The sequence below is a fragment of the Argopecten irradians genome, chromosome 5 (assembly GCF_041381155.1).
Source record: "Argopecten irradians isolate NY chromosome 5, Ai_NY, whole genome shotgun sequence".
Classification (NCBI taxonomy): domain Eukaryota; kingdom Metazoa; phylum Mollusca; class Bivalvia; order Pectinida; family Pectinidae; genus Argopecten; species Argopecten irradians.
The window spans coordinates 29,182,776-29,197,927 of record NC_091138.1 but is presented as its reverse complement, the minus strand read 5'-3'; the positions used below and the strand labels follow the sequence as shown (position 1 = coordinate 29,197,927).

General features: G+C 35.0%; 1 protein-coding gene across 1 annotated transcript; it reads left to right on the top strand.

Moving 5' to 3' along the window:
* Positions 1-10,896: 10,896 nt before the first annotated feature.
* Positions 10,897-13,119, top strand: LOC138324369 (uncharacterized). Its single transcript, XM_069269442.1, has 3 exons — positions 10,897-11,033; positions 11,292-11,966; positions 12,129-13,119. The coding sequence occupies exons 1-3, from the start codon at positions 10,897-10,899 to the stop codon at positions 13,117-13,119; spliced, it is 1,803 nt and encodes a 600-aa protein (XP_069125543.1).
* Positions 13,120-15,152: the final 2,033 nt, after the last annotated feature.

The window sequence follows — 15,152 nt, the reverse complement described above, 5'->3', positions numbered from 1 at the left end:
TTGACATGCATTTCATATCTTCTTCAATCTTTGTAATGCCATCTCAAATTACTTTATTATTGTAGATCGAAAAAGCCAGCAGCATCACTGTAGAAAGCACATTTTTTAGCCTATCCCTTTTAATTCTGTCAATACTTAAGAGCTAGTTCGACACTCCTTAACTACCAGGCCAAAGTGATGACGTCTTCGCGGGGGTGACTACTAGTACACATCGCCAAGTGTATAGCTGTTCTGGGAATTACTACAAGCAGGCTAGAATACATCGTAGGCACATCCATCTCTTAAAAACAAAATTGAAATGTTATCAGAGTGTTTAAATAGATCAGAATGAAGCACCAGCACCTGATAGATCGCTTAACATTGTACGGCATACACATATGAGACTATGACTATATGACTGTCTGACAGACGGGTGCAGGATGTCTCAAATTAGCACAGGATTTATCACTTGATAATGGAACAAGTTGGAATTTCTGAAATGCAATAAAAGTGGTGCAACTTCGATCTGACAGTTTTTCAGGTTGTAGAATGAAGATAAATAATACATTTGTATAACAATGAATTAGACATTTCAATTGATCGCGGTATTTTGATTTTATTGGGGTCGGGATTTAATTAAAATATGTTTTCTATGCGTTCAGTAATTGATTACTTCCATCCTTTTTCGATCCCCTCTTTGATCACCTTTATATTTACTCTTCTATGCAAAACGAACAACTGAATTGAATCCATCTGTTTTTGCTAATACATTTATCTTGCTTTTATAAGGGGAGAACAGTATTTGCATTGGTACAATATATTAAAAGACCAGTATTAACTTAAGAAAAAATATCACTGAATATTGTCAGAAAATTCCTGCATTATGGACATTTTGCAGTTTCAAATGCATTTCTTGTGTAGTAGGAAAGTTCATGCAGTGGTAATGCAAGCACTTTTAACAAAGTCGGCCGAGACCAGACGCGAGTAGGTTTAGATTTACCTGTCTGACCATAAAGGCCTTCTCCCGATACCACAATCTCCTCCCATATCAAGACTGTTTGGACAATTACATCTGGGCCAATAACGTTATATATGAAAGTGAATTGACACAAAAATAACTTAATATACTAACTTAGATTGTAAAAGGTATTTTAGGTCTTATAAAAAATATCTCTTGGAAAATGTTTTGTCTGGGATGCTTTGTTTAACGTCATATCTACAGCCAGCACCACATACTGAATCTTCTGGGACGTCTGGTCCTGGTTTCCTCAATACCATGTGGTTCCATTGTCGACACTCCATTCATCATTTAAGCACCGAGACTTTTATTTGTTCATATTTGCTCTTCTTCTTTAGTTTTTAAGTTTAGATTAAATTATGTTATTGTAGAGTTTGTACAAAATAATATCTAAATGAGTGCTCATTTCATATCAGAGTTAATGAAACAAATACTTGTAATAGTTTTGTAATATTTCGAGCCTTGACAAACATAATTTACATAAAAGAAATGAGTTCAGATTTTTAATTACTGAAATACAACAGCAAACATTTAAAGACATTAAAGGGAAATTATGATCCAGCATTTTACACCAGTGATTAACATAAGAAATTAATTACATTGTGTAAGTCTTTTGGTAAAAGGCAGATTATGTGATATTGTGTTTTAATTCTATACTCTTGTCTTCCGCGTTTGTATTTTAAACAGCGAGCTTTTTTAGAGATTATTGTATTACTTTGGAAACGAGAGGGTTTGCGTGGCCGATTCTTGTTTATATGCTTGAAGAGCATAATGTTTCGTTTTGGATTATGTGTTTAATTCAGATTGCAATGCACACATCTAAGCTATTTCTTCTGTCGATAAATAATTAATCAGTATGTACAAGTCAATATGACTGGGGAATGTTTCAAATGAGTCCACACACAAATATATACTGTTAAATCTGATCTCTAGTGAATGTTTCTGTCCAGACACAAATGTATACTGTTAATGTACTGTACTTAATTTTGATCTCGAAAAGGTTAGCGGGATAATTAAAATATCAATACATGTACATAACTTCTAGCTAATAAGCGATTTGAGGAGTAAAATAAGGTGCGGATTATTCTGAAAATTGGTCAAGTTTGGTAGTAACGATGAGTGCAGACACGGCAAAGCAAACAAACCACGCTTTGATAAAAATATGCAGTTCAATATCTCACGATGCGTTCAGTGAACTTTGTTCAATGAGGTAAAGTCGTTTTAAAAATATATACCGTACTCTATGGTCATTGTTATACTATCAAGGATAAATATCTTATGTAAGTAGTTTTTATGTGAACTTTGTTTATATAAACATCAGTTCAAAATATCGGTGAATTTTGGTTATACAATGGTGTATTTAGAAATTATGTAATTGATTACATCCGGCGACACTAGACAGAATAGAATATTTGGAGGATGAGCGGTCACCTCCGGTGGAAAGGTTCTCAGCGACCGCAAAGTGGATACCACTGAAAGTAGATTTAGATATGAACTGTAAGAGAGAAATAAAAAAGGTATCTGTATCTTAGCAACACAAGTGACGAAGGTAAGCATTCACTGGATCGCGTGATGTTCCAGACTGAAAGTCACGAGCTACCATCGACAAAGTATGCAATTACCACAAGGTAAATTATCAAAATTACGGTGCCTGTGTTATAGTTAGATCGTTGATATTATCATTTTGTCTAGTCATGTATTTTGTTAATAGAGATAGTTTTCTTACATTATGCTTTTTGCATGCTCCTGCTCTAGCCAAACGCCTACCTAAAATACCATTGCACGTTTTCTTCTGTAAACACTAAATGTGTTTTACTTGTGTCATGGTAGAAGAAAGGGAGTTACGTAAAAATCGAAAAGATATATAATATACATGTATATTGTATTACATACAGTTTTGTTAAGTATAAACAAAAAATTCCAACCACAATTCTAAATATTATTTTTCAATATATAGTTAGTGTGTACAACTTTAAAATAGATATTTTTGGAAATATTATTATTAGTTGATACTGAATATCACATAGCACGTTATTTTCGCTTGGGGTGAGTATTTTTGTGATTTTACGGGACATTGCCTTACATGTGAAAACTTCATCCGCGTAATATTTAAAAACGTTTTATAATCATAGAAACCACTAAATTTAGATCGCGAAAATTAAAACAACTAATATGATATTTAAGCTCGGATTGGATAAAAATTGCGACCCCCTCCCCCCTGTAAAGCGAAGTGTTAATTAATCTGTAGTGGCATTCAGTAAATTCCATCTTTGCATTTTACGATGTGAATTGCGGTCACGAAATAATGACGTAATAATCGATACCTACCCGCAAGGGAGCTAACTCTGTAATATGCAAAGACGGGATTTACTGAATGCCACTACAGATTAATTAACACTTCGCTTTACAATACACTGAAGGTTTCCCGTTTTAGATATTAATGGTAAGCATGATCCCAGTTTGTAACAGCTTAATTAACTTCCGGGATTCGCATAGGGGCCGTAGATGAATTTTATTACAGTTTAGGTACGTTTGTTTTCAGAACAATATAGTTCGTCACGTTGTAGACATTAGATACAGTTTTTGATACAAATATAAATACGTTAGTTATTCCTATATAGTTAATCAAGATTCATGTTACCAAAGTTTAAACCTATACAAGAATAGAATGGTTCCCATTCTGAACACTAGTGGTGAACATGTTCGTAAAAGTACATAACTTTCTGGGGATGATTGTACAGTAATTTAAAATTCCTACTATCACTTTTTAAACACGTTTCTTTACAATAACATAATATTCTTAAATTTTTAAACTTTATTTGGACTCTTATTGGTAACATTAAACATAACTGTGTAGATGACAATACAATAATTTATATATGAATTTTTATTCAACACAACCAGCAAAATTATTGCTCGTGACGTTTTGATAAATTCACTGTTATCTCTATCAGACGCAAATGACCAGTATAGTGTGGGGGAGGTATATTGGTACGATATGGTAATTATCAGTGTGTAAGTGTGTACAAAATGTGACGAAATTATGAAGACAACAGTGTGGTTATCAAAACGTCCTGAGCAATAATTGTGTTGGTTGTGCAGATAACTATATATATAGCTTTCCTGATAGCCAACTTGACGAATATGTGTTTCACAAAAAAAACAATGATTGTGTTTCAGACAATTATATTTTAAAAGCTTTCCTCAAGGAAACTACCACTTTTTATGCTTTGTTATGAAATCATGGTCATTGCAGAATCATGTTGCTACTGTTTAGAAACCTTTTCACGATAAAAAAAGATCCCTTCCTGATTTTAACATTGTTTGAGAGCATGTATCTTTTTCCTCCATCTATCACTGCACTTGTGAGTCAAGTCTCTATACTGACAACGCTATTATGACTCAAGCAGGCCACCTGAATCATTCTCGGATATTTTCCACCATCCGAGTCTTTTATCTGGTGAGTCAGCATTAAAGATTTATCATCCAACAGCAGTTCGTTTTGACCATTGGTCAGTCTATGAAAATATCAGCGTTGTTACTCAGAAGACTCAGCACGGTGAGAAGGGGATTGAATTGTCTACCTGTAAATATATTATTTAATGGAGTGATAAAGCATTACCTCTTGTGTTAATTAAAGATGCTCCACCGCCGACAGAGCATAAATAATATTCATCATTTAAACAATAACTGGTTTTTTAATCGTGTATATCAAACAAAAAAAAAATAATATAAAATAATTTACTTTGCCTTTGGTACATGCGCATTCAGTAGTTCATTCCATATAGGATATAGTGGCACGTAATTTTTTCGGGATGCAATTAATTATTTTTCATATTTTCAACTTGAAGTAAAATTAGAAGCTCAAACTTTTCATTGGTGGTAATGGTGTAAAGTAAGTAACTTTTGTAACTGAAGAAAAATACTAAATCGTCTGCTCCTGTTTTTAATAGTGCAAAAATACTATTTGTCAGCGGTGGAGCATCTTTAACAAAGAAATTTAAACAAATGTAATATGAAGTAGCATTCAGGACATTTTATTGGAGTATTAGATATATGTAGCATTAATATATTTGGAAACTAAGTATACCTTGTAGCATCGATATGAAATAAACAATGTCATAATATCCTTATCTTTTTGTATTTTAGCAACCGATAACACGCACGCCGAACCATTTGTTAACATACCTGAAAGGCGTTGGAAAGATAGAGAGTGGTACATTTCTACTTTGTATATACTTGTAATACGGATGACGTCGACAAAGAAGACGCTTTCCTTTTGTACACCATTTATTTGTTACTGTTTGATAATATTTTTGACTTTGACGGAAATCACATACACACACCAAATGAGCTCTGACTTTAAATTCAAACTCCTACATCGTTACTTTATATATACCCATCAACAAATGCTGTAAACGTGAACGTATTCATGTGTGAATATTTTCGCTAAGTCAGTTTCCAACTATTCGCGGAGTTAAAAGTTTTGCACAACATCTTGTAATCTTACTAGTTTCATGTCAAAATCTGCAATTGTTTAAAACATGTTCCGACGTATAGATATAATCGTGGATATATATTCAAAGAGAAATACTTTCGCTTATTAGTACCCGTAAATTCTCCACAATTATAACACGTACACACCACGCTCCCCATTACGGTAATCCATATAAGGACGACTGTACTAACAGTGTATCACTGTAGGTATCTGGTGTTCGATAGGTGATGTATTGGTATCTGACATTATCTGGTATCTGGTGTTCGATAGGTGATGTATTGGTATCTGACATTATCTGTCTATACAGGATAGGTAGTGATAGATCGGCTAGTCACCAGATGTCGATACGCCACGACCGACTGACTGGGGCAAGTACAATCATTCTTGCCTGAAGAATCTCTATATTTGCTTGTACTTTTAATAAATAAGAGCGTTATTTTCAAACAATTCTTTTTGTAATTCAATAAGAGATTATTTATAAGAGATGAGTCAAATAAAAGTGAAGTTATCATTTAAACTAAAAGCAAACGAGAAAACAACTTTAAAGTGCGTAAAAAATGGAACAAATACAAGGAAGATGTTTTAAGAACAGGAAAATATAATATTTTCTGTTGGATCGACAGCCTTAGAAATATGGGTCATTTCCGGTTTAGAAGTTTTTCAGTCAATAATCCTCAAACACTTTTAGTTTTATATCAAAACAGGAAATAAAAAAAACCCCACTTTTCTCCCCTTTTCTCTATAGATTTCATCGATCTGTAAATATCCATCATTAGTATGAACTCTTGATCATAATAGGAAGAAGTCCCAGAGTATCGTCTCTCCAATTGTCCATGGCATTTTAGGGTTTATTTTGTTTTAAATATTCTATTGACAGTTTTGTCCATGAACCATGTTTTAAATGTATATAAGGATTGTCAGAGCATCTAAAGTAAAATCACCGACCTACAGTCAGTACACAACAAATGCTAGATGTGAGTTTAGAGCTTTCAACTCAAATAGAGGATTATGGTAATTTATCGGGACATCTTAACCAATCGCCCACTGTGACGCATTCATGTATTTCATCCTAATTACCTGTTCGAATGCCTTAGAAACCTTCGCTAGATATCGCATCCTGAACAATGATAGGCTTAGATGTCTAACTAGAAGCGACATCAAGGGTAAGATGTGTCAGATTGAAACAGTTTGTCACATAGAAAGTTGGCATTTCCCTTCCGAATCCATATGCCACCGCGTATGTGCAGTCAGGCTGTGATTTTCGCTCCCGAGTGTTCGACCTAGCATATCCTGATAAGTAACAGAGATTGATTAACTGGTTACGATGAGTGATAGTTGCATGTGTATTTGAGGTATATTTTGAGGTGTATCCTTGTAACAGTTCAACTCTTGCCAAATTCATAGTATTATATCACTGAAGACTATTCCAGAGACACCCAACAGTACAATCTATAATCACATAATGACCGTGATAATGACAACAGACATACCAATCGTCCTTTGTTGAGCATAAAGCAGGGATAGAGAAAAAAAAACCTATTTTAAATCTCATGAATAAACACCTAAGTTAAAACAGTTTAACTCAGAAACCAAAACAAATAAGATAGAGACAATGACTTGTCCCTTTCAAGGAGAGAACAGCATCAGTCGTCACAGAGAGAACGTTTGCTATTATGCCAAAAGTGAGGCGACCTCAAGAGCAACATTAGAGAAAGGAAGAGAAAATGAACGATCCCTTTATTCCCTTTTGCGATTTTATGTTTAGTCTGTAGGACATAGGTTACAGATATAGAGAAACATGGGATATGATATATACATCTTTGAAAAACAATAGAGGAATTTTCTATCATCTCCCCAATGTATGGAATGCTGGAATAATAGCATTGGTACGTCAACTCCTTAGACACGTTTATGATGGAATCTAAAATGAAGGAAGTAAGCATTAAGGAATTACATCATTACACTTATCATACATATTATTCGTAAGCTGTCCCAAAAATACTTAGAGTATTTAGTAAGTAAAGATGGAAGGTAATAAGTTGCTGAAGCTGAAAGTATGCATTCTAGCTAATAATGTTGTTGGTATCACATCTTAGGATACAATGCTATCGACATCGTATCTGCCTCATCACTGTTCAAACTGTTATGTAATAAAGATATTTACTACATATATTTGTACCAAAGACAGATCCATTTTACTAGCATGTTTGAAATGAAGATTTGAAAAACAAACTATATGATGAAAGAAAGTTCTTTAAGTATCAATAACAAGATGCGAAGCCTTTCAAAATCCATTTAAACAACTGAAAAATAGAGTCTGTGTAAGCGCCCGGCTAGGATACACAACAGGGGTACATGCCTACTTGTGACCTTGACCTCTTACGAATATCATGTAAACAACCTCGGTCATGGCCCCTATAACACCATTACAGCAGTGCTTCCCTCCCGACTAGACCACCACAACAGTGTATCGTTTTAGTCCAGTGGGTATAATACAAACAAAGTTTATTGAGATGTTATCTGTGATAAAAACAAAGTTTATTGAGATGTCATCTGTGATCAGGTATACATATACTGCTCTTCATGTCATCTGTACAATTATATCATCATCTTGTCATTTTATACTTCTCGTGGTGTGATTTTACGACTCCGCTTTCATAAACCTAGTTTAAAATTCAAATTAGTGGCTATTTAGGGAGTGGTTATGATTGATAAATAGATATGCAAAAGAAATGTATATACAGGTCCGCTTATATGCGTATTTGTACATATGTAATGATTAAAAATAGATGGAATTCGTTTATTAGCGCTCAATATGATATACAGATGTATATCAATCAGTATTGAAATTTTACCAGGTGTTGATATAAATTGATCCAGTTGATGCAGTTATACAGGAAATACCTGTAATATATTCATCATGGCATATATTAGCATGTTTGATTATCTTATTAATAATCTGAGTCAATAAGAGTTCCAATTTATCTGCATTATAAAAATATCGACCAGAACAAGCTTAAAGTCCACAAATTTTAAAATCAGGAGTGACAACTTTGCATCCTCTCCAAACAACATACACAGATAGAAATGTTTTTTTTCGCCTTATTTTTCATGGGATTATCTTTGTGTATATAAGACGTTGGTGTCGAATAAGAAGCTGTAGTGGGTTTTGGAATATCATGAATTAATTGCCCCAAGCGTCACAGACATGTCAAAAAATAGTAGATATCTGTCGTTATTGCAGTTATTAACAGATGAAAACGAGATGTTCAAATGTTATTAGGCTCACTCAGAATAGTTTGGAGATATGGTCTCTGCCAAAACGGTAGTATTGTAATTTTTTTTAATGAGGAAGGATATATATATATATATATATAATACGTAGGTATTGAAAGGTTATTCTAACGTTCTAGTACTATAGGAGGACGACTGTCACACTTAAAGAAAAGAATGATTTTGATACATAAAAGCTAACCATCCACAAGGTGTATCTGAAGAAAATATTAAATAAAGCCGATCTCTATGGGCGTTATGGAGATCACTTTGACATGGCAATCATTGAGTTTATTGTTTATAAAATTACGCGCCGGCCATCCATATGACGGTAACATATGTCACAATTATAAGACTACCAATGCCCAAGATATTTTAGTGTTAGGGATTAGGTACAATTTTTCAAACTAAATATTCATGGTATTTCTGTATTTGATTTGAATTAAAACTCGAGCATTATTAGATGGTAATAGGTTCCAGCTGGACAACCTTAAGATGCATTGAAAGTTTTATCTTATTCTATATATCTTGTTCCAATTATACAGTACGTGTGTCGCAATGTAAATGGCGATAGGTAACATATCACGATATGTGTTACCATAACAACTCATGTTACCATGACAACTCATGTTTTGTCGTGTTGTGATATTTGCCAGATAGTCATATAAAGGTGGCGATGGTTGAATGCATCATTGAATGACCTGATCAATAGTGGCATTTACGTATACCAGACAGCTATACATTCCACGAGCTTTATAATGTTAACCTGTGGAGATTGCAATAAACAGCCTTATCAAATTACAAAATAATAATGTCCTCCCAGCATTTATTATATATCATCCCGATTTTAATGTCAGATTTGTCGCTCAAAGGTATAAAAAAAATCTGTTTATCACAATTACTGGACTCGATTACCTGTAATGAGTAATTTTAGCCAAACAGAAATAAGAGAAAATTGCAGATTCATACTAATGTACAAAATCGGGATAAGAAAGGTGTATCCAATCCAACAAATCACTTTTAATTTACGTACCTTAGACTAAAAAGACATTGACCGTCGTCAGCTTATGGTCACCCGGTAATGTTGAACCAAAATTACAAAACGAATGCGTTTCATTTCAACAAATTTTATTGACGAGATATTTTGTCGAAAGGGTTGAATAACAGGCGAGGCCAACACATTCTTTCCTAAGGTGGATAAAGTGATAACATTTACACATATTTTGAAATGACTAATAATAACAATTCATAAAGGTGGTAACTAAATAGGCCAAATAATAAATGCGTTCATGGTATTTAAAAGAACATCTTGATACTGAAAACGGGGAAACGCACAACCTCAAATCAGAATCATTCAGAATATACAAATGTACCTAATACCACTAAACTGATGGATCAGGTGGAGAGTGAGAAATGTAGAGAAACGAGAAGATACCACGCGTGTGTGAAACAGTACAAAGTTAAAACGCAATTTATCACAATAAACAGTAAAGGAAACATTTGTCACACTTCCGTGGTATATTATGAAAATGATTTTTAAAGCTCTGTTAATAAAGATAGGTGTTATAACACTATTGCTGTTTTGCGTCAGTAGCAAACTCTTAAGTGAGTATTTATCACGAGACCTAATATAGACGACACCTTCAGGCTTTTGGCTTGTTTTCCAATCCTAGCTGTGTGTATGTATTGGTGTTTATGTATGTATATCTTTGAATAGAAATATTGTTTAAACTAAAAACATACTGTTTTTAATTTCTCCTCTGGCTTAAGCTTAGACTTGGTAATTGACTTAATCCATATATCCCGTTATTATGTTTTTGGAAAGAAACAAAACCATACCAAGCCTGTCAAACCTTAAAACACACCTCCTCTTTAAATATCAGAGTTACTTCCTTCTGTGCACTTCTTTAGATAGTATGATATCAAGAAAAAATAGAAATTAAAAAAAAGATGAAATTACAACTTTGGATTATAATGTATACCAAATTATTTATCCCATGGGTTCTTTAAATGCCGATTTAATAATAGTTCAAAGATACAAATACATAATATTCTACTAGAAATATTATATCGATAAAACATTCCACCAATGAGGTGTTATCGTCAAATCTATCACTTGTACGTCTTTATGGCCTACATTGGTCATCAGAACCAGGATATGGAACACTTTTCCTGGAACTATATATCGTGCTCCATGCGTTACCGACTACGCAGGAGCTATTTGATAGGCGTGTTCGGAATGTTAACGTTGCACGTGCTAGACCTGTCTGTGCCGACTTTGATGTGTATTCAACAGGTGCTGCACATTACCAATTCAATTAATAACTTCATCTAATAACCAACAAGCCATTATTTCCGATTCCTTGAGTGAGTTAATCACCACACACAAAGCCAGTCTGTCGTCTGAGGAAGCCGGGACTAGACAGTCATCAACACAGACGCATGTCGATTTAGTAGCTAGGCATGTAGTAAGTGGTGTTTAGCTTCATATATTTATATCTGGGGGAGGACTCTGCACCATAGCAACTACACATCAGGTGGAGCAGAAAACAACTACACATCAGGTGGAACAGTAAACAACTACACATCAGGTGGGTCAGAAAACAACTACACATCAGGTGGGTCAGAAAACAACTACACATCAGGTGGGTCAGAAAACAACTACACATCAGGTGGAACAGAAAACAACTACACATCAGGTGGAACAGAAAACAACTACACATCAGGTGGAACAGAAAACAACTACACATCAGGTGGAACAGAAAACAACTACACATCAGGTGGACAGAAAACAACGGACATCAGGTGGAACAGAAAACAAACACATCAGGTGGGACAGAAAACAACTACACATCAGGTGGAACAGAAAACAACTACACATCAGGTGGGACAGAAAACAACTACACATCAGGTGGGACAGAAAACAACTACACATCAGGTGGAACAGAAAACAACTACACATCAGGTGGAACAGAAAACAACTACACATCAGGTGGGACAGAAAACAACTACACATCAGGTGGGACAGAAAACAACTACACATCAGGTGGCAGAAAACAACTACACATCAGGTGGGACAGAAAACAACTACACATCAGGTGGGACAGAAAACAACTACACATCAGGTGGAACAGAAAAACAACATCAGTGGCAGAAACAACGAACATCAGGTGGGAACAGAAAACAACTACACATCAGGTGGGACAGAAAACAACTACACATCAGGTGGGACAGAAAACAACGCAACATCAGGTGAAACAGAAAACAACTACACATCAGGTGGAACAGAAAACAACTACACATCAGGTGGAACAGAAAACAACTACACATCAGGTGGAACAGAAAACAACTACACATCAGGTGGGAACAGAAAACAACTACACATCAGGTGGAACAGAAAACAACTACACATCAGGTGGGACAGAAAACAACTACACATCAGGTGGACAGAAAACAATACACATCAGGTGGAACAGAAAACAACTACACATCAGGTGGACAGAAAACAACTACACATCAGGTGGGACAGAAAACAACTACACATCAGGTGGACAGAAAACAACTACACATCAGGTGGGCAGAAAACAACTACACATCAGGTGGAACAGAAAACAACTACACATCAGGTGGACAGAACAAAACAACTACACATCAGGTGGGACAGAAAACAACTACACATCAGGTGGACAGAAAACAACTACACATCAGGTGGACAGAAAACAACTACACATCAGGTGGAACAGAAAACACAACTACACATCAGGTGGCAGAAAACAACTACACATCAGGTGGGACAGAAAACAACTACACATCAGGTGGGACAGAAAACAACTACACATCAGGTGGAACAGAAAACAACTACACATCAGGTGGAACAGAAAACAACGCAACATCAGGTGGAACAGAAAACAACTACACATCAGGTGGGACAGAAAACAACTACACATCAGGTGGAACAGAAAACAACTACACATCAGGTGGAACAGAAAACAACTACACATCAGGTGGAACAGAAAACAACTACACATCAGGTGGGACAGAAAACAACGCAACATCAGGTGGAACAGTAAACAACTACACATCAGGTGGGACAGAAAACAACGCAACATCAGGTGGAACAGAAAACAACTACACATCAGGTGGGACAGAAAACAACTACACATCAGGTGGAACAGAAAACAACTACACATCAGGTGGACAGAAACAAAACATCAGTGACAGAAAACACTACACATCAGGTGGGACAGAAAACAACTACACATCAGGTGGAACAGAAAACAACAACTACACATCAGGTGACAGAAAACAACTACACATCAGGTGGCAGAAAACAACTACACATCTCAGGTGAAACAGAAAACAACGCAACATCAGGTGGAACAGAAAACAACTACACATCAGGTGGGACAGAAAACAACTACACATCAGGTGGACAGAAAACAACTGGTGAACAGAAAACAACTACACATCAGGTGGAACAAAAACAACTACACATCAGGTGGAACAGAAAACAACTACACATCAGGTGGAACAGAAAACAACTACACATCAGGTGGAACAGAAACAACAATCAGGTGAACAGAAAAACACACATCAGGTGGAACAGAAAACAACTACACATCAGGTGGCAGAAAACAGGTGAAAGAACAACGACACATCAGGTGGAACAGAAAACAACACAACATCAGGTGGAACAGAAAACAACGCAACATCAGGTGGAACAGAAAACAACTACACATCAGGTGGAACAGAAAACAACGCAACATCAGGTGGGACAGAAAACAACGCAACATCAGGTGGGACAGAAAACAACGCAACATCAGGTGAAACAGAAAACAAAGGAAGATCAGGTGGAACAGAAAACGACTTTATCATATTTCATGTGTGGGTGTATTCATCAATAATAAAAAGAATAATATAGAATAAATAAGATACAATACTGTATCATCAACAATACACCATGTGTTTATCCAAGGTCTCGTCAGGTGTTGTAGAGTTACAATAAAGTAACATTGCTAAAACCAATAATAAATAAAGCTGTAAGATAGACAAGATGGTCATCGAGTAAATACATATCTGTATAGAAATAAAATGAAACAAAAAGAGAATTGCAAACATCACTTTAGTTAAACGAAAAAATCACTACGTAAAGTATGATCTGTTTATAAATAAAATCAATAGACAGTTGTATTATGTTCATTCTTGTAGTGATCAATGGGATAAAAATGCTATAAAACCTTGTTTATATTAAGCCGTATAAAAAAGCTTGAACAGATTCCCATGTGAAAATTTCTCTACATTTAAAAGCTTAAGTATGTCTCAAATCTATCACGGATACCGCAGTGAAGGAGTCATGATTTCCGTGACACTTGTCGAATGTGGAAATTATTTTTTGTTTGATAATGTTCATAATGTTTTAAATATAATTACAAATTATACAAGATAACAAATAGTTCTTCCCGGTTATCAAACAACAGATTTACACTTAAAACAAGCTTTGTTATTTTCCCTTTGGATCAATAAAAACCAATGCACACAAATATATTATTATTATGTTTTGTCGTGATCTAAATAACCTTATGTACAATGCAAATCATCGGGTAATTTGAATATGCATAATTGATATTATTTTCTTCTCGGGTCCCCGTACATTTGACCTCTATCTGCATCAAAGCACCGTATATTTGTTGTGTTGGTGTCGGATCTATTCTCTGAGGACAATAATCAAACGTTCTGTCTAATTGTTGCGTATACTATCTTCGAACATTTAATCGCAACCTTTGGAGAATTCGAATGATGCCGTGTGAACAAAATATACTTTACTTTTAAATTAAGCAACCCCACCGTATGTTCACTATGTTTAATCGCTCTTGTTGACCCGGATGAGCGCTTACGTAGAGCCTTAATGTTGGAGGAAATCGGAGTACCCGCTGGAAAACCCACGCGCTAAATATGCCTATGTATAAAACTGTTATTGAGTACTTTTACAGGCTTGTCTGATGTGTCACATACGGATGTATAATTCACACTTCTTGATTCAGTGATCGATAAAATATTCTATAAGTGTTTTTTGTCCACTAGATCGCCTTATTATATCATCGGTTTTATGTATTCCTTCTGCTTTTCCTACTATATCCAAATCACTAGTTTGCTAATTTTCCTCATGAATATACTTTAAATTTCGCAACACTTTCTGGAATAGTATTAGTAGAACGCTTGTTTCAGTACCAAACAAAAGGATTCCTGTGTCACAGAGTAGCATGGTAAACAATAGATAGAACAAGAACAATCATTATTGGTTTATTAAAATGATGAAATCAAAGAATTGATTGTTTCTTATTTTTAAAATTATAATGATTCAAAAGGAAATCTTATTACAAACTT

Bases quoted from the DNA above. Each gene is read 5' to 3' on its own strand.
- LOC138324369 (XM_069269442.1), top strand. From the start codon at position 10,897: ATGGCCTACATTGGTCATCAGAACCAGGATATGGAACACTTTTCCTGG. The intron at 11,034-11,291 runs GTCTGTGCCGAC...TCTGCACCATAG, and splicing joins ACGTTGCACGTGCTAGACCT to CAACTACACATCAGGTGGAG. The intron at 11,967-12,128 runs GTGGGACAGAAA...ACTACACATCAG, and splicing joins AGAAAACAACTACACATCAG to GTGGGAACAGAAAACAACTA.